At 46.6% G+C, this 26229-nt stretch overlaps 1 protein-coding gene across 1 annotated transcript in view; it reads right to left on the reverse strand.

Annotated features, from left to right (window-relative positions):
• LOC146357386 (cytosolic phospholipase A2 epsilon-like) overlaps positions 1-26229 on the reverse strand; it is a 62563-nt gene that overhangs the window by 8655 nt on the left and 27679 nt on the right. Inside the window, exons 10-17 of the mRNA XM_084827489.1 lie at positions 25670-25817; positions 23779-23915; positions 21877-22099; positions 20869-20983; positions 20571-20708; positions 17567-17674; positions 15464-15655; positions 745-911 (exon numbers count right to left, since the gene is read on the reverse strand). Of these exons, the coding sequence (XP_084683615.1) occupies positions 745-911; positions 15464-15655; positions 17567-17674; positions 20571-20708; positions 20869-20983; positions 21877-22099; positions 23779-23915; positions 25670-25817 (1228 nt within the window). The remainder of the gene's footprint in view (positions 1-744; positions 912-15463; positions 15656-17566; positions 17675-20570; positions 20709-20868; positions 20984-21876; positions 22100-23778; positions 23916-25669; positions 25818-26229) is intronic.

Raw genomic sequence — 26229 nt, forward strand, 5'->3', positions numbered from 1 at the left:
ACCCCCCGCCCCCCTCAGAATCCCCCCCAGGACAAAAGCTTACCTGGGGTGGATGTTCTGGTGGTGGCGGCTCCGGTGGCAGCTCCGGCGGCTCCGGCAGCAGCGGCAACTGGTCTCTCGGCCGGCTGCTGTGAACTCAAATGGCAGCCACCACGCCATTTGCATAGCTGCCTTTGCCATGATAGGCTATGTAAAATACTTACGTAGCCTATCACAACAAGCAAAAACAACAACAACAACAAAAAACTGCGTACGCAAATGGCAGCGGCTACGGTGGCTGCCATTTGCGTTCCTTCCGCCCCGCCCTGTTTTAGCCTACGTAAATATTTACGTAGGCTAAAACAGCGGGGAAAAAAGGAACGCAAATGGCGCCCACTATGCTATTTGTGTTCCCCTTTTTTCGCCGTAATAGCTTACATAAATATTTACGTAGGCTAAAACAGCAAAAAAAAAAACGAAACGCAAATGGTGGCTACCGTAGCTGCCGCCATTTGCATATGTGGGGTTTTTTTCCGGAAGGCTGCCCAGCGGCTGGATGTCCGGCTGCTGGCGGCCCCGGCCGGTGGCTCCGCAGAATCTCCATGGAGCAGAGCCGGCCAGATCAGGATTTCAGGGGGAGGTGTGGAGCACCTCCCCCCCCCACGAATCACCCCGTTGAAAAGGTAAGTGACTTTCGTACATCCCTATTTACATCCATATGAACATTTATTGCTGAAGAAAAACAAACAGTAATAAACTTATTACCTGTGTCTGTGAGCCTGAGCTGTAACTGAAATGCACAATGACGTCTACTTTCCTCTCTGTCCTTAAAAGTGGTGGGCAACTTGTATTGATGAAGAAACCAGCATCCACCAGTCCCAAGTGGTCTTCATGTTCCGTTAGTTGATTGGGAGAGTAATCCAATGTAGTAGCTGGAAATGAAATATAATTTTGTCATCAGAAAACAAGTGATGGTTTGAAGTGTTGAACTGACATGATTTGGGAGCATCCCACGGTTCCCACCTCCATTGCTTAACTGCCTGAGTCTCAAGCAAGCACTTTCAACACAGATGTTGCCTTGGCCCTGTTTCCCCAGCTCCCAATTGCAGTAACTGCAGCCGGGCTTCCTGAGCAAAGGAAGGGGGCTGAGGGGGGGGGCATGAAATTGTCAAGTATGGAATATGGCTCTGCTGGGCTAAATGAAGTAATGTGTGGCGAGGATGAAACTGACAAGGATATTGACAAGAGGGGAATATGCCTCTGCAGGGCTACATAGCAGACAGGCAGAGCTGCGTTCATGTGCAGTTGTGCAAAAGCAGAAATTCTAAAATGTAAAAAAAAATATGACAACATTTGTGCACATTTCAAGATCCCCCCAAATTAAAACATTTTAAAGTGCGCAAATTACAATTTGCGGCAATGTCAGAACACAGGGAGAGGCTGTTTCCCACCTCTTCACTGAGCAGAGCAGAGGAAGCTGCTCCAGCTGGTCTAGGGACTATAGAAGCAAGCAAGCTCCCAGAGAGTGAGCGATCAGAGCGAGTGAACAGGGAGAGCAAACAGGAGTTGGCCAGGGGAGTTGCAATGGAAGAGGAGACAAAGGAGACAAAGGCAAAGAGTAGGACTCTGTTTTTAACCTCCAGTGAGTAGAGGACCAAGCACAGTCTACTCTAGAACAATCAGAAAGCTAGACACAAAAAGGGAAAAGAGACTATGGAAGGACAAGACTCTCCAGTGGTGGTGACCTGCAAGGTGTGTGCAATGTTTGTTTTCTTGCCTGAGAACAACATGGCCAACATGTGCAACAAGTGCAAGTTGATCACACTGCTGGAAGAAAAAGTAAGAGGACTGGAGCAGCGAGTGTAGACCCTCCAGGGAATAAGAGAACATGAAGAGTTCTTGGACAGAATGGTGGAACTACAGCAGCAAAGTGAAAAACAGAAGCTAGCAGGAAAGGCGGAGAATTCTGCCACGGACTCCAATGAGGCTGGATTCTAAGAATTAGGGATGTCAGAGAATTCCGCCATGGAATCCAGTGAGGCCAGATTCTTTAGAATCCGGCCCCCCGGAGTCCATGGCAGAACGGCCTCCCCGCCACCCCACGGAATCCCCCCAGGACAGACCTACCTGGTGGTTGTCAAGGGCTCCTTGGAGGCCTCTCTCAATCTAATCCTGTAGCCAAGTCCAGACACAGACAAAGGGATTCTTTTGAAAGCTTTATTCCTCTTTTACAACTTAGCAACTCTACCGTTAGCAACTAGATATGAGCAGCAGAGTACCTATGCCCTAAGTTGGAACAGTTGGTCCCTGTTTGCAAGGGAATCACTGGCAGACCCTGAACTTATAGGCTAGGGAGAGTCCCTCCCCTTTTCCCTTGGATCCTCTGGGCGCAGCCGTTGTTTGCGCGCCAACCGGGCACTACGCCTCCTTTCCACACACTCCATTTGGCGCCGCTCTCTGCGTCGGCGTCGCATGTCCATCAAATCTGCTTCCCACGCTCTGTCACTCCCAGGACTGCTATCTAAGCTAGGGATGCTGGTGGGAGGAATCTCCGTCAGCTGTTGGCCCTGGGAAAGAGGAGCGCGCTCCTCTCCCAGGAGCGACTCCTCTTCCTCAGAATCAGAACTACTCTAGGATTCTATGGGGTCAGTGTCCACGCTGACAGTGGTGGATATGGCAGCGGCGGTGGCGGATGAAGCGGCGGCAGCGGCTCCGGCTGCTGCTGGGCTGCTGCAGCCGCAAATGGCAGCCGTCGTAGCAGCCACCATTTGCGTCCCTACACTAGCCCGTGATAGGCTACATATATATTTACGTAGCCTATCACGGGCTAGCGTAGGGACGCAAATGGCGTCCCCTACGCAGGACGCCATTTGCGTCCGCAGCAGCCCGGCAGCAGGTGGAGGCCCTGCTGCGGATTGGCCTGGCTGGCAGCTCAGTGGACTGGCTGCAGAGTGGAGCCAGCCAGGCAGGATTCCAGGGGAAGGACCAGAATGTCTCCCCCCACCTGCGGACCCCAGTGGAGCCAGGTAAGTGGGGTTTCATACACCCCAACTAAGAATCCAGCCCCCTGGAGTCCATAGCAGAATGAAAGACTAACCTCCGCCACCCGGGGGAATCCGCGTGGGGCCGGATCCTACCTTCTGCTATCCGTTCACTGCTGCCTGTCCTGTCTGCTCCCGCCTGTCTTTGGACGCAAATGGCATCCAGTGTAGCAGACGCCATTTGCGTCCCTGCCGTTTGCCGTGATAGGCTACATAAATCTTTACGTAGCCTATCATGGCAAAAGGCAGGGATGCAAATGGCATAGCGGGTGCCATTTGCATCTCTGCTCTTTGCTGTGATAGGCTACGTAAAGATTTATGTAGCCTATCACAGCAAACGGCAGGGACGCAAATGGCGTCCGCTATGTCGGATGCCATTTGTGTCCGAAGACAGGCAGGGTAGCAGTGGACGGACCCAGCTGGCGGCTCCGCAGACTTGCCGTGGAGCGGAGCCAGCCAGGCAGGATTCTGGGGGGAGGAATGGATCGCCTCCCCCTCATGGACCCCCACCTGCAGACTTGAAGGTGAGTTCCGTATACCCCTAGAAGCTAGAAGAGCAACAGCAAGCTGAGGCAGAAGAGGAAAATGCTGAGGTGAGGAAAAATGCAGTAGAAGATACTCTTTGGAAAGGGGTGACAGTTAGGAGCAGAAGAACTAGAAGCCACTCTGCACCAGTGGAGGCAGTGGAGCTATGGAACCGCTTCCAGGTACTTGAGGATGAGACTGGAGGACAGCCTGCAGAGGAAGAATTACAGGGGAACCTGCATGAGAGCGAGCAAGAGGCTGAAGGTCAGTCAAGCAGAGGCGATGAAGCGCAGGCCTACAACAACAAGAAGAGAAGAGTAGTAGTAGTGGGAGACTCCTTGCTGCGTAGGATCAAGACCCAAGTATGTCATGAAGACCCGTTGACTCGCCAAGTATGCTGTCTCCCAGGAGGAAGGATTAGAGATGTGACTGAAGGGGTGCCCACGCTCATAAAGCCCACTGACAGGTATCCCTTTCTTCTCATCCATGTGGGAACAAATGATACCGCCTAGCGGAGCTACGAAGACATCACTTCAGACTTTGAAGCTTTGGGAAGGAAACTCAAGAACTTTGGGGCCCAGATAGTTTCCTCATCCATCCTTCCAGTAGTTAGAAGAGGGATAGAAAGGGAAAGAAAAATACTCTGGGTGAATGACTGGCTACGAAGGTGGTGCCGACAAGAGAGATTTGGATTCTGGGACCATGGGCTGTACTTCCTGGAAGATGGATTGTTGGCAAGCTACAGGTTGCACCTCACAAAGGCTGGGAAGAATGTGTTTGGCCACAGCATGAAGAACTTCATCAGGAGTAGGGGTGCACAAAAGCCACTTACCTGGTCTCGCAGCTTGCTTCGCGGTGGGGGGGAGGTGCTTCGCTGCTCCCCCCCAAGTTCAGGCCGGGGGGGGAGGCTTCCCTCCTCGCCCAGCCGAAATTCAGGCCAGGGGGGAGGCTTCCCGCCTCGCCCGGCCGAAATTCAGGCCGGGGAGGAGGCGTCTCGCCTCGCCCGGCCGCGAAATAAAAAGTAAAAAAAAAACCACGCCCCCATGATAGGCTACGTTAATCGTCACGTAGCCTATCACAGCTAGATCTGCAAAGTCAGCCATGATAGGCTACGTAAATCGTCATGTAGCCTATCACGGGTGACTTTAAAAAAAAAAAGCGCGTACGGATAATGGCGGCCCCCATAGGGAGCCGCCATTCGCGTTCCTTATTTGGTTGCTGTAGTCTACGTAAATCTTTACGTAGACTATGGCGACCAAATAAGGAACGCGAATGGCGGCTCCCTATGGGGGCCGCCATTATCCGTACGTGCTTTTTTTTTTTTAAAGTCACCCGTGATAGGCTACATGACGATTTACGTAGCCTATCACAGCTGACTTTGCAGATCTAGCCATGATAGGCTACGTTAATCATCACGTAGCCTATCACGGGGGTGTTTTTTTAAAAAAACTTTTTATTTCGCGGCTGGGCGAGGCGAGGCGCCTCCTCCCCGGACTGAATTTCGGCCGGGCGAGGCGGGAAGCCTCCCCCCCCGGCCTGAATTTCGGCTGGGCGAGGCGGGAAGCCTCCCCCCCCGGCCTGAACTTGGGGGGGAGCAGCGAAGCACCTCCCCCCCACCGCAAAGCAAGCTGCGAGACCAGGTAAGTGGCTTTCGTGCACTCCTAGGAGGGACATTCGGGAAAGGTAAGTCCCGTTCCGGGGGGGTGCGGGGTGCGGGGGGCGGAGAATTTCTCCCCAAAACTACTTCGGGGGGCCGAACACGTTGGCACTCGGCCCCCCAAAGTTTCGGGGAGAAATTCTCCCCCATCCCTAATCAGGAGGCCTTTACACTGAATCCTACGGGGAAGGGAGCTGTAAAATTGGGGATAACAATGGACGAAGGCTCACGCACCACAACGGAGAGAACAGCTCTAATAGCATCCAATAATTGTCTTCACAAACATGAAGAAAGAAAGCCAGACTATGAAGCACATGGTCTTCGATGTCTATATACTAATGCCCACAGTGTGGGAAACAAACAGAACAAACTTGAATTCTTAATACAGGAGGGAAATTATGACTTCATAGGTGTAACTGAAACTTGGTGGGATGACTGTCCTGACTGGACTACAGCAATTGAAGGATATAACTTGTTCAAAAAGAACAGCAGGAACAGAAAGGGAGGTGGGGTTGCACTATATGTTAAAAATACATATCTCTGCACAGAAATACAGGAGGATGACCTTGGTAGCCCCATCGAGAGCATCTGGGTTAAAATAAATGCAGCAAAGAATAAAAGAAACCTGGTGGTCTACTACCGGCCACCTAATCCAGGAGAAGATGAGGATGAAACTCTTAAAAAGCAAATAGCCAATGTTTCAAGGTAGCATGATGTAGTAGTAATGGGGGACTTCAATTTCCCCAATATTTGTTGGGAGACAAATTCTGCAAAACATGGCCCCTCCAAGAAATTCCTGACTTGTGTTGCAGATAACTTCCTCCTACAGAAAGTAGAGGAAGGAACGACAGGGTTGGCTATCCTTGACTTGATCGTAACCAACAGAGATTACTTAGTGGATAAAGTAGCAGTTCCAGGAACTCTGGGGGAAAATGACCATGTTCTACTTGAGTTCTTGGTTCAAAAGGAAGCAAAAGCCGAGTGTAGCCAAATGCGTACCCTGGATTTTAGGAAAGCCAATTTTGATAAACTCAGAACAATGATAAGTAAGGTTCCATGGCGAGCGACTCTAATGAGAAAAGGAGTCCAGGTGGGAGTTTTTAAAAAAGGAAATTCTAAAGGCACGATTACAAACAATTCCAATAAGAAAAAAAGGTGGATGACAACAGAAGAAGCCAATGTGGCTTCACAAAAAGCTAAGAGATTAACTGAAAACAAAAAAAGGACACATATAGGAAGTGGAAGGGAGGACAAGCAACAAAGGAAGAGTACAGGCAGGTAGCACAGAATTGCAGGGATGGTGTCAGGAAGGCCAAAGCTGAGAACAAGCTGAGGTTAGCGAGAGATGCTAAAAGCAACACAAAGGCTTTCTTCAGAAACATGCATAGTAAAAGACAGATGAGAGAAATGGTGGTTCAACTATTAAATAAGGATGGCATAATTACAGATGACAAAAGGGCAGAAGTGCTCAGTTCTTACTTTGGCTCAGTCTTCTCCCTAAAGAGGGTCTATGATCCCCCTGGCAAAGGCGAAGTACAGGCTGAAGGGGCAGGATTGCAGCTCGAGATTGATAGGCATATGGTCAAGGAACACCTAATTATGTTGAATGAGTTCAAATCTCCAGGGCCAGATGAACTGCATCCTAGAGTCATAAAGGAACTGGCAGAAGAACTCTCAGAATTGCTGTCTATTCTCTTTGAGAAATCATGGAGGACGGGGGAAGTGCCAGATGACTGGAGGAGGGCTAATGTTGTCCCTATCTTCAAAAAGGGTAAAAAGGAGGAACCTGGGAACTACAGACCAGTCAGTCTGACATCAGTCCCTGGGAAAATTCTGGAGCAGATGATAAAGCAATCAGTCTGTAATAGGGGTGGACGAAAGTCCCTTACCTTTCGCCGAAGCTTGTTCGCGAAGTTCAGGCCGGGGGGGTAGGCTTCCCACCTCGCCCCGGCCGAAATTCAGGCCGGGGGGAGGCTTCCCGCCTCGCCCCGGCCGAAATTCAGGCCGGGGAGGAGGCTTCCCGCCTCACCCGGCCGCGAACTCGAAAGTTTAAAAAAAAACAAAAAACGCCCCCGTGACAGGCTACGTGACGATTTACGTAGCCTATCACGGCTGACTTTGCAAATCTAGCCGTGATAGGCTACATTAATCGTCACGTAGCCTATCACGAGGGCGTTTGTTTTTTTTCCTTTTCTTGGAATGGCGGCGGCGGCAGCCGGTCGAAAGACCGGCTGCTGCTCCCACCCCGCACGAACAGCTGCCGAACCACTGGCCGGACCCGCCGCCAGGAGGGACATTCGGCAAAGGTAAATCCCGTCCCGGGGGGGGGTGCGGGGGGGTGCGGAGGATTTCTCCCCGAAACTTGTTCGGGGGGCCGAACACGTTGGCTCTCGGCCCCCCGAAGTTTCGGGGAGAAATTCTCCGCCATCCCTAGTCTGTAAGCACCTTGAAAACAATGCAGTGATTACTCAAAGCCAACATGGATTTGTCAAGAACAAATCCTGCCAGATGAATCTGATCTCATTTTTTGATCAAGTAACCTCCCTTGTGGACTGTGGGAATGCTGTGGACATCAATTTAGGGATGTACGAAAGTCACTTACCTTTAACAAAACTTGATTTGTGGTGGGGGGGAGGTGCTCCGTCCCTCCCCCCAAAATTCTGGCCGGGGGGGAGGCGCTCTGTCCCTCCCCCCGAAATTCTGGCCGGGGGGGAGGTGCTCCGTCCCTCTCCCCTGAAATTCTGGCCGGGGGGGAGGCACTCCATCCCTCCACCCCCGAATCCTGGCCGGCTGGGCCCGCAAATGGTGGTGGCCGTAGCCGCCACTGTTTGCGTCCCTGCAGTCAGCCGTGATAGGCTACGTAAATGTTTACGTAGACTATCATGGCTGAGTTAAAAAAAAAGCGCGTACGCAAATGACGGCGCCCATGGGCGCCGCCATTTGCGTTCCTTATTTTGACACATCTTAGTCTATGTAAACATTTACGTAGACTATGGCGAAAATAGGGGGAACGCAAATAGCGTAGCGTCTACGCTATTTGCGTTCCTCTTATTTTCGCTGTAGTCTACATAAATGTTTACGTAGACTAAGATGTGCCAAAATAAGGAATGCATATGGCGGCGCCCATGGGCGCCGCCATTTGCATAGGGATATCAGAGAATTTCTCCACGAATCTCGGGGAGGCTGAATGCCAGTGCATTCGGCCCCCCGAAATCAGTGGAGAAATGGTCTGCCCCCCCCACCCCTGGGATGGGACTTACCTAGCTCGAATGTCCCTGGCGGCGGCGGCGGCTCCGGCGGCAGTTTGGCGGTGGCGGTGGCCGGTCTTCCGACTGGCTGCCACCGCCGCCATTTCCAAGTAAAAAACAACAACAACAAACAAACGTGATAGGCTACGTAAAGATTTACGTAGCCTATCACGGCTAGATTTTAAAAAAACACCATGATAGGCTACGTAAATCTTTACGTAGCCTATCACGGCTGACTTTGAAAAAAAAAAAAAAACGCGTACGCAAATGGCGGCACCCATGGGCGCCGCCATTTGTGTTCCTTATTTTGGCACATGTAGTGTGCGTAAACATTTACGTAGACTACGGAGAAAATAAGGGCAATGCAAATTCGCCGTAGTCTACGTAAATGTTTACGCACACTACACGTGCCAAAATAAGGAACACAAATGGCGGCGCCCATGGGTGCCGCCATTTGCGTATACGCTTTTTTTTTTTCAAAGTCAGCCGTGATAGGCTACGTAAAGATTTATGTAGCCTATCACGGCTGACTGCAGGGACACAAATGGCGGTGGCTACGGCTGCCGCCATTTGCATCCCGGCAGGAGACGAGATTCGCAGCCGGAGGGACGGGGTGCTTCCCCCCCGGTCAGAATTTCGGCGGGGAGGGACGGGGCACCTCCCCCCCAGCCAGAATTTTGGCGGGGAGGGATGGGGTGCCTCCCCCCTGGCCAGAATTTCAAGGGGAGGGACAGAGCGCCTCCCCCCCACCGTGAAGCAAGCATCAGGATCAGGTAAGGGACTTTCGTCCATCCCTACATTTGCATACGTGCTGTTTTTTTTTTTACTCAGCCGTGATTTACGTAAAGATTTAAAGATTTACGTAGCCTATCATGGTGTTTTTTAAAATTTAGCCGTGATAGGCTACGTAAATCTTTACGTAGCCTATCACTTTTTTTTTTTTTAACTTGGAAATGGCAGCGACGGCAGCCGGTCGGAAGACCGGCCACCGGAGCCGCTGCCGCCGCCAGGAAGATTCACCGAAGGTAAGTCCTGTCCCGGGGGGGTGGCAGACTGTTTTGCCACCGATTTTGGGGGTCAAATGCGCTGGCTTTCGGCCTCCCCATGATTCGTGGCGAAATTCTCTGACATCCCTAGACATCATATACCTCGACTTCAGCAAAGCTTTCGACAAAGTGCCCCAGGATATCCTGATGAGCAAACTAGCTCAAAGTGGGCTAGATGAAACAACGAGCAGGTGGATCCACAGTTGGCTACAGAATCTGACTCAAAAAAATGCTTATCAATGGGATCTTCTCAAACTGGGGAGAGGTAACAAGCGAGGTACTGCAGGGCTCAGTCCTGGGCACAGTGCTCTTCAACATTTTTATTAATGACTTGGAGGAGGAGGTGCAGGGAATGCTGATCAAATTTGCAGATGACACAAAATTGGGCATGATAGCTAATACCCTCCCCTTCATGGATCACTGCCTTGTTGTGGCGAAGGGGCTTGCGTAACTCAGTGAAGCCATAAGCTATGCTGTGCAGGGCCACCCAAGACGGACAGGTCATGGCAGAGAGTTCTGACAAAATGTGGTCCACTGGAGAAGGAAATGGCAACCCACTCTAGTATTCTTGCCAAGAAAACCCCATGGAATGTATCACAAGAAAAATCCGATGCTGTAAAGAACAATATTGTTTAGGAACCTAGAATGTAAGATCAATGAATCAAGGTAAGCTGGAGGTGGTCAAACATGAGATGGCAAGACTGAACATCGACATCTTGGGAATCAGCTAACTAAAATGGACAGGCATGGGCAAATTTAATTCAGGTGACCATCATATCTACTACTGTGGGCAAGAATCCCTTAGAAGAAATGGAGTAGCACTCATAGTCAACAAAAGGGTGGGAAAAGCAGTACTGGGGTACAATCTTAAAAATGATAGAATGATCTCAGTACGAATCCAAGGCAAACCATTCAACCTCACAGGAATTCAAGTCTATGCCCCAACCACTGATGCCGAAGAAGCTGAGGTTGATTGGTTCTATGAAGACCTACAACACCTTCTAGAACTAACACCAAAAAAAGATGTCCTCTTCATCATAGGGGATTGGAATGCTAAAGTAGGAAGTCAAGAAATCACTGGGATAACAGGCAGGCATGGCCTTGGTGTACAAAATGAAGCAGGACAAAGGCTAATAGAGTTTTGCCAAGAGAACACGCTGATCATAGCAAACACTCTTTTCCAACAGCACAAGAGACGACTCTACACATGGACATCACCAGATGGTCAATATCGAAATCAGAGTGATTATGTCCTTTGCAGCCAAAGATGGAGAAGCTCTATACAGTCAGTCAAAACAAGACCTGGAGCTGACTGTGGCTCAGATCATGAGCTTCTTGTTGCAAAATTTCGGCTTAAATTGAAGAACGTAGGGAAAACCACTAAACCATTCAGCTATGACCTCAATCATATCCCTTATGAATATACAGTGGAGGTGATGAATAGATTTAAGAGATTAGATCTCATAGACAGAGTGCCTGAGGAACTATGGACGGAGGTCTGTAACATTGTTCAGGAGGCAGCAACTCAATCCATCCCAAAGAAAAAGAAAGGCAAGAAAGGCAAGTGGCTGTCTGATGAGGCTTTACAAGTAGCTGAGGAAAGAAGGGAAGCGAAAAGCAAGGGAGAAAGGGGAAGATATATCCAACTGAATGCAGAGTTCCAGAGAATAGCAAGGAGAGACAAGAAGGCCTTCCTAAATGTACAATTCAAAGAAATCGAGGAAAACAACAGAATGGGAAAGACTAGAGATCTCTTCAAGAAAATTGGAGATCTCAAGGGAACGTTTTGTGCAAAGACGGGCATGATAAAGGACAAAGAAGGCAGGGACCTAACAGATGCAGATGAGATTAAGAAGAGGTGGAAAGAATACACAGAAGAACTATACAGGAAAGATCTGAATGTCCGTGATAGCCATGATAGCGCGGTCACTGAACTTGAGCCGGACATCCTCGAGAGTGAAGTCCAGTGGGCCTTAGGAAGCATTAGTAACAACAAAGCTAGTGGAGATGACAGTATTCCAGCTGAGCTATTTAAAATCCTAAAAGATGATGCTGTTAAAGTGCTGCACTCAATATGCCAACAAATTTGGAACACTCAACAGTGGCCGCAAGACTGGAAAAGGTCAGTTTACATTCCAATGCCAAAGAAGGGCAATGCCAGAGAGTGTTGAAACTACCATACAATTGTGCTCATTTCACATGCCAGCAAGGTGATGCTCAAAATCCTACAAGCTAGGCTACAGCAGTATGTGAACCGAGTACTACCGGAAGTACAAGCTGGGTTTCGAAGAGGCAGAGGAACTAGAGATCAAATCGCCAACATGCGCTGGATCATGGAGAAAGCAAGAGAATTCCAGAAAAACGTCTATTTCTGCTTCATTGACTACGCTAAAGCCTTTGATTGTGTGGATCACAACAAACTCTGGAAAATTCGTAAAGTGATGGGAGTACCAGACCACCTTACCTGTCTCCTGAGAAACCTGTACGAGGGTCAAGAAGCAACAGTAACAACCAGACATGGAACAACCGAGTGGTTCAAAATTGGGAAAGGGGTACGACAAGGCTGCATATCGTCACCCTGCTTATTTAACTTGTATGCAGAGTACATCGTGAGAAACGCCGGGTTGGATGAATCACAGGTTGGAATTAAGATTGCCGGGAGAATTATCAACAACCTCCGATATGCAGACAATACCACCCTAATGGCAGAAAGCGAAGAGGATCTAAAGAGCCTCTTGTTGAGGGTGAAAGAGGAGAGTGCAAAACTGGTTTGAAACTCAACATTAAATAACTAAGATCATGGCATCTGGCCCCGTCACTTCCAGGCATATAGAAGGGGAAGAAATGGAAGCTGTGACAGATTTTATTTTCTTGGGCTCCAAGATCACTGCAGACGGTGACTGTAGCCATGAAATTAAAAGACGCTTGCTCCTTGGGAGGAAAGCTATGGCAAACCTAGACAGTATAGTAAGAAGCAGAGACATCACCTTGCCGACAAAGGTCCGTATAATCAAAGCTATGGTTTTCCCAGGAGTAATGTATGGCTGTGAGAGCTGGACTATAAGGAGGGCTGAGCGCCGAAGAATGGATGCTTTTGAACTGTGGTGCTGGAGAAGACTCTTACGAGTCCCCTGGACTGCAAGGAGGTCAAATCAGTCAATCCTAAAGGAAATCAACTCTGAGTGCTCATTGGAAGGACAGATACTGAAGCTGAAGCTCCAATATTTTGGCCACCTAATGCGAAGAGAAAACTCTCTGGAAAAGACCCTGATGCTGGGAAAGACTGAAAGCAAAAGAGAAGGGGACGGCAGAGGATAAGATGGCTAGATAGCATCACCGATGCAATGAATATGAACTTGAGCACGCTGCGGGAGAGAGCGGAGGACAGGAAGGCCTGGCGTGCTATGGTCCATGGGGTCACGAAGAGTCGGACACAACTGAACGACTGAACAACAAGCTAATACCCTGGAAGACAGAAACAGAATTCAAACTGATTTTGATAGCCTGGAGCGCTGGGCAGAAAACAACAGAATGGAATTTAATAGGGATAAATGCCAAGTTCTGCGCCTAGGAAAAAGAAACCAAAGGCATAGTTACAAGATGGGGAATACTTGGCTCAACAATACTACAAGTGAGATGGATCTTGGAATTGTTGTAGATCTCAAGCTGAATATGAGCCAACAATGTGATGTGGCTGCAAAAAAGGCCAATGCTCTTTTGGGCTGCATTAATAGAAGCATAGCTTCTAAATCCCGGGAAGTACTAGTTCCCCTCTACTCAGCACTGGTCAGGCCTCATCTGGAGTACTGTGTCCAGTTCTGGGCACCACACCTTAAGAAGGATGTAGACAAGCTGGAGAGGGTTCAGAAGAGGGCAACAAAGATGATCAGGGGACTGGAAAGAAAGACCTATGAAGAGAGACTGAAAGAACTGGGCATGTTTAGCCTTGAGAAGAGAAGACTGAGGGGACATACGATAGCGCTCTTCAAGTACTTGAAAGGTTGTCACAGAGAGGAAGGCCAGGATCTCTTCTCGATGATTCCAGAGTGCAGGACATGGAATAATGGGCTCAAGGGACAGGAAGCCAGATTCCGGCTGAACATCAGGAAAAACTTCCTGACTGTTACAGCAATATGACAATGGACCCAATTACCTAGGGAGGTGGTGGGCTCTCCCACACTGGAGGCGTTCAAGATGAGGCTGGACAGCCATCTGTCAGGGATGCTCTGACTTGGATTCCTGCACTGAGCAGGGGGTTGGACTCGAAGGTCTCATAGGCCCCTTCCAACCCTACTATTCTATGATTCTATGAAATGCACAAATTGCAACCATTAAAACCCCCCAGAAATCCACATATTGGTTCAACACCACCAGAAGTAAATGGAACAGAATCCACAGGGTCATACCGGAAAAAAATCCATCGAGCTTCACCCCACAAACAGAATCCTCCAATATCCATAGCACGCAAAAGCTGTAGATATGTACCAGCAGCCCAGTCGTCTGCATGCATATTCAGAGCTAAGCTCCATTGTGTTCAATGGGCTTTCCTCACCCAAAAGTGTATATAGGATTGCAGCTTTAAAGGCCTTTCTTTTTGCTGGCACAGAAGCATTGCCCCAGTGTTGGAACTCGAGGGGGATAAGAATAGCTATATTTCTCCTCTCCGCATATTTTTGGAAGCTCAGTCACACCAAAGGGGGGATGGAAACACTGATGGTAGCTGTCTTTGTAAAGCTCCATTTATGTTTTGGTTTATAGAATAGCAAACATCTCTTTATTATCATTCATGAAATCTATACCCTCCATTTGTACACTAAGTGACTAGGGCATCTGTGCACAGGGATGTCCTTTTTTGGGCCCAACGGATTCCAGAAAGCTGGCTCGACTTGATCTGCATTTGCGAGCTGAGCTGGGGGTTTGTTCCCAAAATCCAGAAATTTTTTGTTTGTTTTGTTTGGGGAGTAAAAAGCAAATTGCACAAATTGCAGCTACAATTTACACAATTTTTGTCATAATTTGCACAGACTGTGGCCATAATTTGCACAAATTGCTTTACAAATTGAAATAACAACCCATAAACCTGTGATCTAGCCTGAGTCGATGTAGAGCTTGTGAGCTAGCTCATGGGAAAGGGAGCCGAAGTCTGGGGGGCCAAGCTGACTAAAGCTCATTGAGCTTCACCCCCTGGATGGATTCCTCTGACAACCCTATTTGTTTTATGATGGCTTTAAAAGTGATTAGACAACTGTCTGGAGAACAATATTATCCATGGCTAATATCCATGACATTGACAACTGATTGAAATCTGGGGGACAGGCTTGTTCATCAAACCAGAATTTATCTTCCTTTAGACATATACATTATAGACCAACTTTCATCCTCCAAACAAAGATGGGAAGCTGCCTAATACCAAATCACTTGTCAGTCTGGTCCCAACAGTGTCATAAGACTATAAGAAGAGCCCTGCTGGATCGGACCAAGGGTCCATCTAGTCCAGCATTCTCTTCACACAGTGGCCAACCAGCTGCCCATGGGAAAAACCCACAAGCAGGACATCAGTGCAACAGCACCCTCCCACCCATGATTCCCAGAATCTGGTGTACATAGGCATACTGCCTCTGACAGAGGTAGCATATAGCCATCAGGACTAGTAGCCATTGATAGCCTTCTCCTCCAGGAATTTGTCCAACTCCCTTTTAAATTGGTGCCCATTACTATGTCTTGTGGTAGTGAATTCCATAGTTTATGCACTGGGTGAAGAAATACTTCCGTTTATCTGTTCTGAATGTCCTACCAAGCAGCTTCATGTGATGACCCCAGGTCTCAGTATTATGAGAGAGGGAGAAAAATGTCAGCTGTGTCTCAAGGTTTCTCTTCAAGCTGTCAGGTAGAGATCCGTGAACATGCAACACATTTGTTCTAACGTGGAACAGTGGACTCAATCAACAACTGCATGGACACGTTTACCTTTCCATCTATGAAAATGTTCATTCTCCAAGTAGTAGTTATGCAGCTGAAATCCCTTCATAAAATTGTGGTACTGGGCAACAGAAAGGCGATCTGTCAAGGCCCCCCGAAGTTTACTGGCAAGTTTTCCAGCTGGGACATACATGTGGCTCCTTATCTCATATGGCTTTGTAGGCAGATCAGGCTCTTCATCTGCAGTAGGGCACAAACGGTGACAGAAGCATTGGTTTTTGGCTTATAAACATGCATCAACTTTTGTATAATTCAGTGGTGGCTATGCGAGGATTCAGACAACCAAGTTCTGTTTCCAGCAAGCACATCTGTTATAAGATGACTGTAAAAGGCCAATCTTACTCATGTTTATTTATTTTATTTTCTTGGGCTCCAAGATCACCGCAGACAGTGACTGTAGCCATGAAATTAAAAGACGTTTGCTCCTTGGGAGGAAAGCTATGGCAAACCTAGACAGCAGAGTAAGAAGCAGAGACATCACCTTGCCGACAAAGGTTCGTATAATCAAAGCTATGGTTTTCCTAGTAGTAACGTATGGCTGTGAGAGCTGGACTATAAGGAAGGCTGAGTGCCAAAGAATTGATGCTTTCGAACTGTGGTGCTGGAGAAGACTCTTATGAGTCCCCTGGACTGCAAGGAGGTCAAATCAGTCAATCCTAAAGGAAATCAACCCTGACTGCTCATTGGAAGGACAGATACTGAAGCTGAAGCTCCAATATTTTGGCCACCTAATGCGAAGAGAAAACTCTCTGGAAAAGACCCTGATGCTGGGAAAGATTGAAGGCAAAAGGAGAAGGGGACGGCAGAGGATGAGATGGCTAGATAGCATCACCGATGCAATGAATATGAACTTGAGCACGCTGCGGGAGAGAGCGCAGGACGGGAAGGCCTGGCGTGCTATGGTCCATGGGGTCACGAAGAGTCGGACACGACTGAACGACTGAAAAAAAATCATGTTTATTTGGAAGTAAGTTCCATTGAGTTCAATGGGATTTGCTTCCAAGCTCCTAGCTTAGCTTTGCCTCTCTCTATATGAATAACTGTGAACTTCATCACCAAACATGATAGTTTTGGTCCAGACTCAACTGTTAGGCAGTCCTGGTACAGTGTCAGCCTTTCAAATGTTGTGTATTAATTTGTTAATTTGTTACATTTATACCACACCTTTTCCTCGCAGGAAGGAACCCAAGCTGGCATACATGATTCTACTCCTCCATTTTTATCACAACAACCCTGCAAGGTAGGTTAGGTTGAGAGTCAGTGGCTGGCCCAAAGTCACCCAGTGAGCTTCATGGCTGAGTAGGGGCTAGAGCCCGCATCTCCCAAGTCCCAGTCCAACACACTAATTACGACAGCACACTGGCTCTCCTTTATCCCACCTTTAAGACAGCGACACATTGTCAAGTTTTATCCAAGGTGGGAAGTGCTGTGCTTGTCTGAGAGGAATCAAAAGGGAAAGTCATTGAGTAGGATCCAATGGTGCCCTACCGCTGGCGGCCAGCACCGCTGCTCTTGGTGCACGCTCACTGGCGGTGATGTAGTGCAAGCCCCAAAACAACTGGAAATTCTCATTTCTGGATGGCATGACCTGCCCCTTCCAGAAATGTGTGTTTCTGGTCATTTGAGGGCTTGCCCCGGAAGTGCTACTTTACCACCGCCAGTAGAAGGAGCTGCACGTGCACTGGGAACTGGCAGTGCTGGCCACCAGCTGTAGGGCACCGTCGGATCCTACCCATTATTCCCAAAGGTACAGACACAACTTTGTGTCTTGCTTTTTAGCCCTTGTTGTATCAAATACACGGTGGGCGGCTCATGGGAAGCATGAGTTATGAGTGTGCATTATGTTTTGACATGCCACTGTTCAACCCATTTTAGGAAGATTTGCTGTGGACTGTGCTCATTAAACAATGATTCAGAAGACCTACACAAGATGGACAACAAAGAGTCCTGTGGCACCTTCCAAATTGGCCCTAATCCCTAACTGTTAAAGTGACATAGTCAGGTAGTCGTGAAATGCCTAAATTACATACATACATACATAAAATTTCATAGCAGAGAAATGAGCAAAGCAGAAGCATGAAAAATACTCACCGAGATCGATTAACTTGTCATGCGTCCACCTGTGCCAGAATTCCTCTGAATCGCTCACTCTGTTCCAGATATACAACAAGTTCACTGAAAATATGCTACTCCACATACCTAAGAAAGGAGCGAGAGGCAAGGAGGATGAGTTCACAAGAAATAAACATAAGCAGGACCTGGAAGCAAATCAGCTGCTTTCAGTTTGCCCAGATCTCCTCAGTCCACCATGACAACAAGACTATAATTCAAATATTGTCTAAACTTGTGTTTTCACTGCCTGAGTGGATATATATCATGAAGTAAACACAGATGTCACACATGCACACACAGACAGACATATAAAATACCAGACTGCTCTGGCTTTCAGTTTTCTGCAACCTGCAGCACAAAATGTTGAGCCTGATATACAAGGAACTGCATAATTTGGGACCACTGCACTTTACAGAAAATTAAAATTAGCTGGGGCATTGATTGGTATTATTGATAATACTTAACAAGTTGCTAGAGGTCGTAGGTGGGAATGTAGTAGGAAAATAGTAGGTAGCAGTTTGACTCAGTTTCCTCTGCAAGACAGTAGAGAAGTTTCAGAGATTCTAAAGCAGGGGTGCAGAGCCTCTTTCAGCCAAATTCTATTTTGGAGAAGGTCTCAGGGGCCACATTGCAGTGGTGGGCAGGGCCAAAGCAAAAAGAGCAAGACTACTGATAAAAGGCTCATTGGAAGGACAGATACTGAAGCTGAAGCTCAAATATTTTGGCCACCTAACGCGAAGAGAAAACTCACTGGAAAAGACCCTGATGCTGGGAAAGATTGAAGGCAAAAGGAGAAGGGGACGGCAGAGGATGAGATGGCTAGATAGCATCACCGATGCAATGAATATGAACTTGAGCACACTCTGGGAGAGAGCAGAGGACAGGAAGGCCTAGGGATGTCAGAGAATTTTGCCACGAATCTCGGGGAGGCCAAATGCCAGCGCATTCGGCCCCCCGAAATGGGTGGTGAAACGGTCTGCCCCCCTGCCCCCCCCCGGGATGGGACTTACCTTCGGCGAATCTTCCTGGCGGCGACTCCGGTGGCGGTTCGGCGGCAGCGGCCGGTCTTCCGACCAGCCGCCACCGCTGCCATTTCCAAGTTAAAACAAACAAACAAACAAAAAAGTGTGATAGGCTACGTAAAGATTTAGGTAGCCTATCACGGCTAAATTTTAAAAAACACTGTGATAGGCTACGTAAATGTTTATGTAGCCTATCACGGCTGAGTAAAAAAAACAAAACAAAAACGTACGTATGCAAATGGCAGCACCCATGGGCGCCGCTATTTGCATTCCTTATTTTGGCATATCTTAGTCTACATAAACATTTACGTAGACTATGGCGAAAATAAGGGGAATGCAAATAGCGTAGATGCTACACTATTTGCGTTCCCCTTATTTTCGCCGTAGTCTACGTAAATGTTTACATAGACTAAGTCGTGCCAAAATAAGGAACGCAAATGGTGGCGCCCATGGGCGCCGCCATGTGCGTATGCACGTTGTTGTTGTTGTTGTTTTACTCAGCCGTGATAGGCTACGTAAACATTTACGTAGCCTATCACGGCTGACTGCAGGGATGCAAATGGCGGCGGCTACAGCCACCGCCATTTGCGTCCCTGCTAGCCAGTGGCCGGATGTCTGGCCGCTGGTGGAGCCGGCTGGCGGCTCCGCAGAATACCTGCGGAGCGGAGCCGGCAGGCCAGGATTCGGGGGGGAGGGACAAAGCGCCTCCCCCCCCGGCCAGAATTTCGGGGGGAGGGACGGAGCGCCTCCCCCCCAGCATCAGCATAATCTGCAAACAGGTAAGTGACTTTCGTACATCCCTAGGAAGGCCTGGCGTGCTATGGTCCATGGGGTCACGAAGAGTCAGACACGACTTAGCAACTGAACAACAACAACAACTGATAAAAGGGATGGGACCAAAGATACCAGCACCTTATAGCTTGAAGTCCTTGCTGCTGGTTGCTAAGCATTAGGCGAGGCATTATAACCTTTTAGAAAAAACTACACCGAAGTCGGGAAACTACCAATCAGTGGTTGGGGAAAAGGACTGAACTGGAAGTTTGGAACAGGTGGCGGGTGAGATTTGGCCCCAGGGCCTGAAGTTGTACACCCCTGTTATAAAGAATGGCTATAAATCACCTTTGGCAAGGTAAGAGCAAAGGGGAGTATTATGGCTGGTTCTTGTCTTTCTGCCACTCCAATGGAGTAGAAAGCAGAAGGAACAGTCGCATTTTCCTTTTAAATGAAGAGACAGTGTGTTGCTGACTATTCCACTGTGCAGACAGCTCCATGGAGCACGATCACACAGTTGTCTCAGGCTCCGATATATATATTCTGGCTTGGAGTCATGGTACTTGGTTGAACTTGACTGCAGTGTGAAGCCAGAAGTGTCCAACAAAAGCAATCATTTAAATATACCCAAAGAATGAATTGACTGCCCTCAGTCCAAGCCAAAAAGATTAACATATTGTAAGTATTCTTCAAGGAGTAGATAGGTTTGGATCTGGTCCTTGTTTCTGAACACTAGGGAAACAGAACAGTAACTACTCCTGCTAATGAAGTTCTTATCAAAGTACTTTAACTTTCCCCCTAGATTGGGGTCCCAGACTTTTTGGATCCATGGGCACATTTGGGAATTTGAGAAACTGCTGTGGGCACTGCCACAAAATGGCTCCCATGGAGGATGTGGCTAGTCACTTAGGCTGCTGTGGGGGGTCTGACTAGTAAAAAGTGAGCTAAGTGGGGAATAGAGAGGCTAGAGGCTAGGAGGGAGGGTGGAAACAGCAGGGCAAAGGGGTACAGGGGAGAGAAAGAGCAAGTCCAGAAAGGGAGAGAAAGAAGATCACCCTAACATTTTCCAAGGTTTTTCTTAAAACATTTTTTTTGAAGGGGGCAGGGAGGGGAGAGCTTCATGGGCACCACTGGAGGTCCCCGTGGGCGCCATATTGGGGACCACTGTCTTAGATAATTCAATACATCACCATGAAGGTAGCATATCCGGCTTTCTGGAAGCTTCTTTATCAAGCGGCCCATGAAGAATTCACTTCCGAAGTCCTCTGGATGTATAAATGCTCCATATTTCAGGAATCCCACCTCATATGGAGTGAATTCCACCCATTCTACAAACAGAGTAAGTAAAAGCTATGCTGATAACCAAGAGATGCAGTTCTGTCATTCAAATATTGTGGATTCCCAATAGATACATGTCCAGAATTCATTTTGTTTCCACCAAAGATCAGATATGTGAGTTCTCCCCCCCCCCTTATTCTTTTTCCTCACCTTTGAAGTCCTGAGTGCTGTACTTGTCCCTGATGTTGATAGTTACATAGATTGGCAGCGGGTTCTGACCATCCATCAAAGCCTCTCTCTGTTCTGAGAGCCTGTGATTATTTTTCTGATGGAGGGGGAAAAAAAGTTATCTGCAAAGCCATGGAACAGACATAAAATAACACCGACTTGAAAATAATCTTGATGTCTAAAGCTAAGCTTAACATAAACCTCAGTCTTCAAGTCCTGATTGCTCCTGATTTATCCCCTGAACATGAGTGAATAAATCCAAAGCTGAAATGAGCTATGTATCTTGATGGAAGTGATGGCATAAACAAGTTGTAGATTATTGACACTTGGATAGAAATGGAACATGAATATATGTGTGTATGTGTTATACTTCATTCTTTAGCAGCCTTTTCCATAGACACCTAAGACCCATTTGCATGATATGCCTGTAGGGGAGGAGAGTGGGATCATCGCTGTTGGCTTCCCACCCTGACCACAACATGGTTTACATCAGCTTTCCCCAGCCAGGTGCCTTCAGATGAGTTAGACTATGACTCCCAGCATCCTAGCCAGCCATGGAGGTGAGATGCACTGTCAGGCAAGCAGGCACAATCCTTCATATTCTCAGGCATGTCAGACAGGAATTCAAAGGTGGGAAGTCAGTAAAAGAAATATATATTAAATAGGTTCGAATCTGACGATTAGTAGGGCTCTTGGTGCACAGATTTGAAACTTGTTTTTTTTGTATTTCTACTAGTGACTTCCCACCTTTGAATTCTCATCTGATGTATATTTAGGGACACCATTTAAGTACATGACACCCAAATTAACAGTAATTAGCCTTATTAATCTGACAGAAAATTGACTGCAATAGAGTTTCCCAATATCTATGGTCCTATTGAAAGGCATTTCCTGTCCAAATTCTAATGGCAAGATTGTCCTTCATATTTATAAAGCTAGCATCTTATAAAGCAAGCATCTCAGGACAAAAAGAAGGATTTGATACGGTACCCCATCATTTAACAAATACTCTATGACAAGTCCCCAGAGATCTATAAAAGTTGTGTTGTATCCTTCTTGTTTCCGTTGATTCAGCTGTTGTTGATAATATTTTATACGATTCATGGTAAACATTTCCATCTTGCTTTTGGTCACTTGTTTCTTTGCCTCATTTATTTTCTCATCCAGATCCTTCTGTGACCAATAAGCATCTCTATATAGGTGTGCCATGGCCCTGAAAAAATGCATTATACATAAAACAAGAAAGAGTAAGCATGCAACTGGAGACACTTAAGACAGTTTAGCCACAATACTGAAATTCCTAGTCCAGGAGTAAAAGAGACCCATGTGTGGTGCACTCATGTTTTTCCCACAGTGTTACAGAAGTTCACAATGGGCTTATGCCAGCAAATAGACAAAGCTCCAAAAGTCCAAACTACCTTATAGATCTACCTCAGCTCCATATAAAAATCAGCTGATAGTCTTACATGAGCCACCAATAACTTGATACATTCTTCAGACTTTGCAGAGCCCTTCTCTCTTCTCTTCAAGAATATACTGACAAATGTTCCTAATAAATCTGAATAATAATAATAATAATAATAATAATAATAATAATAATGTTTTTTTCTGGGAATCAAGGTGATTTACAAGATGAATAAAACATAAAACAACTGATAAAAGTGTAATTAAGAACAATTACAAAATCATACACAGCAAAATACATACCTAATAAATTCAAGGTGGGGATGGGCCAGGTGCCCCCACCCCATCCAGGTTCTCTGGGCGCCCACCCTGCCCTGCCCCTGCTTGCATGCACCCGGACCCACACTTGAGCTCCTTGCTGCTTGCCAAGCTGCCCGCACTCACCTGGGCAGGCTTGTTGATCTCCACAATCATCATTTTTTTAAAAATACAATGGCGACTGCGAAAATACGCATATTTGCATATACGCAAAATGGGGCCATGAATCTGCCATATACACAAGATTACAGGTGTTTGCCTGCCTGTAATCTTGTGTACGTGGACCATTCATGGCCCCATGTTGCATATACGTGAATGAGCGCATTTGCAAAAATGAGCGCAATTTCAAAAGTGCACACATTCACGTATATGTATAAATGGGGGTGTGAATAGCCCATATATGCAAGATTACTGGCAAGCAAACACCTGTAATCTTTCCTATATGGGCTATTCATGGCCCCATTTTGCACATATGAAAATATGTGCTTTTTCGTGATTGCCATTTTTTTCTGAAAAATCACAGTCACAGAGCTCGATGTCGCCACCCAGGTGAGTGTGGGAGGCTCATCAAGCATGGGCAGGGGGCGCAGATTCCCAGACAGAATTGGACACCCAGGCCATCCCATCCCTAATTCAAGGCAACAGATATAAAATCTTAGCATATAGCCATCATAAGTAGTAGCCATTATTGCCTTTTCCTCCATCTTTTTAAAGCCATGTAACTTGGTAGCTTTCACTATATCTTGTGCTACCATCGTGCACATGAAGTTTTCCATATGCACTGTGTGAAGAAGTGCATATATATTTGTCTGCCCTGAATCTCCCACCTTTCATCTTCATTGGATGACCCCAGGTTCTAGTACGTAGTGTACACACCACCCATAATTGTATAAACTTCTATCATGTCTCCTTTTACTCACCGTTTTTCTAAGCTCAAGACATTATAATCTTTCCTCACAGGGAAACTATTCTAGGCCCCTGATGGTTTTGTTTGCTCTTCTCTGTTCCTTTTCCAGGTCTATAGATTAGTGACCAGAACTATATACATTATTCAAAGTGTGATCACACCATAGATTTGTAGAAAGGCTTTGTGATATTGACAGAAGTCAGCCTGCCACTTCTCTGTGAATTAACAGTCTTCACAAAGATTTCACACTAAGCTTCACTTACCATGAAGTGCCAGACAAACCAGACAAGTATGTTACACAGTCTAGGAGATTTAATTTTTGGAGACCCTTTATACAGCCATATGTTGTCGTGAATGATCTTGTCCCACCTCCTGTTGTTATGACAGCCACCACTGGAACCTGTATAACACACAGGCATAAGAAATGGATACATAGACTATTACTGCCGTTGCTACCAAGGGAACAACAAAAAAGCAGAAAACAAAAATAGAGGCTTCCATTGCAGGATGAAACATTTAGGCCACATTTTGAAGTTAAAATGCAGTTGCTCCTTACTCTACAGTAGCCACATTAATAGTATACCATACCTTCTATGTATGTGAGAAAAACTGCAAACCCTTTGCATGTTCCACTGAATGCTATGGGGTTTACTCCCAGAAAAAGCGTGCCTAAGGCTGAAGTCCTAAACTCACTTATCTGGGAGTAAGCCTCAATGAATTCAATCGAACTTTCCTTTGAGCAGACATGTATAGGATTGCATTGTACATATCCTTTGGAACTATAGGGTTTAACTGACTATCATGAAGACATTTCAAAACAGCTAAACCTGGGGAGAATAAATTTGACATACATAGATATTTGTATCTAGTTTCTCTCAGTGGATAATGTTGTCAGGATGACAGCCTAAACATTTGTCAAATGAGGTCTATTAAGTTTATGATTTTTCATGTAATGTATTTATAGCCCATTCTTCAAAACAGGGTAGCAATAGATGCACAATACTCAGTAAGTCAAGGATTAGAATATGTTTTTCATAGTTGATAGCAGATGGCACCACCATGTTTAGAAGGAATAAGGTGGTCAAAATAACAAATGGTCACAGATGCAGGCCTCTGTTAGGGCTGGGGAACCAGTGGCCCTCTAGGTGTTGCTGGGCACAAAGTCCAACGGTTCCTGACTGTTGGCCATGCTGGCTGGGAGAAGTTGGAGTCCAACAACATCTGGAGGGCCACCAGTCCTGCCCTATGTACAACATCTGGCATGCAAAAGGAGGCTAATTGTAACATTTCCAAGTCAGTTGCCACGAACAAAGTATGTCTTTAACACCAGCGCTGTAAATTATATTACACTCACACTTTTATTATACACTAATCAAATAGCCGCATTTAGGTGTATGTGCATGAAATACTATAGGCTCAGAAAAGGATATAAACCTGAGATTTCTGTCTTGATGGTATCAGAAAGATCTAATAAAAACCAAGGGGAAGGTCACAGCCTAACACTTGTCCACCCTCCCTCCGAATATGAGGCTCAGGATTTTAAGGTGCAAAAGAACCTTCATTATCAATATTACTATACGGCTTAAAAACATACTAAGACAGCAATCCTATACACCCTTACCTGAATTCAGTGGGACTTACTTCTCTGAGTGTGAAGGGGGCTGCCTTCTACATGCCTAGGTTTTCCTCCACAGGGAAGGGAACCCAGGTCAGTTAGAATGAATTGATCACGTGCTGGCCGGGGAACATGGTGGGTGCACGCACAGTTATCAAGGGCTGGGACTACCCTGGCATATTCCTGCTTGCCTCTTCAGGCGTTCACACTGAACTGAATGTCTGAAGAGGGCATATGTACCATTGTCTAGTCTACAGTTGACCTCCAGTTATTTGAAACAAGAAACATGATGCCTTGAGTGCCATTTTTCTTGGTAGAAGGTAGGGTACCAATCAAATAAAAAAATAACATATATAACATTTTCAGTAGCAAAATAATTCACCATGTCAGTTCTAAATAACTACTACATGTAGAGGAAGTCTGACAGAGAATTAGAAGCGGGGAAACCACTGTTGTGACTTTTCCTTGTCATAAGTAATAGAATAAATCCATCCTTAGTCTTCTTAGATAATTATCAGTTGGCATCTCATTTCACATACCTCATGTTCTTGCAAGTCATAATCTAGCTGGAGAACCTGCTTGAGAGCCTGAGCAACTCGTCTTTTTCGTTTACACAAGAACTCCTGCTCCTGTGGGCACAGATCATATCCCAAGCGCACATCTAGGTCTGCTGGGCAGGAACAATGACTAGAATATACACACATATTATATTTTATCTAAATATATGAGGAATTGATCAAGCAGAAATGGAGCAGGAGGGATGACTGAATATGACACTTTGGTATCATACTGTGTGAAATAACCACGGATTATTTGGTTATTTCACACAACGTAATGCTGAATGCCGAGAAAGTACTTTAAAAATGCATTGCTATTATTAAATTGCAGAATTCACGGAAGAAACTAACTAGCTGCATCAATGGTCACCCATAATGAACGGTAACCTCCCCACACAGACAGACTGATTCAGAATGAAGCCAAATGAAAATCATTGCTTTGGCATATGTCCAATAGACATGTGACAATTATTCTTGTTTTTATCTCAGCTCTCTTGTGAGCTAAGGCCATGCTGCACTCCTGATAATTAACTTTTAATGCT

Source organism: Heloderma suspectum, chromosome 1 (assembly GCF_057233095.1).
Source record: "Heloderma suspectum isolate Gila_16-S chromosome 1, 16-S_ref, whole genome shotgun sequence".
Lineage (NCBI taxonomy): Eukaryota > Metazoa > Chordata > Lepidosauria > Squamata > Helodermatidae > Heloderma > Heloderma suspectum.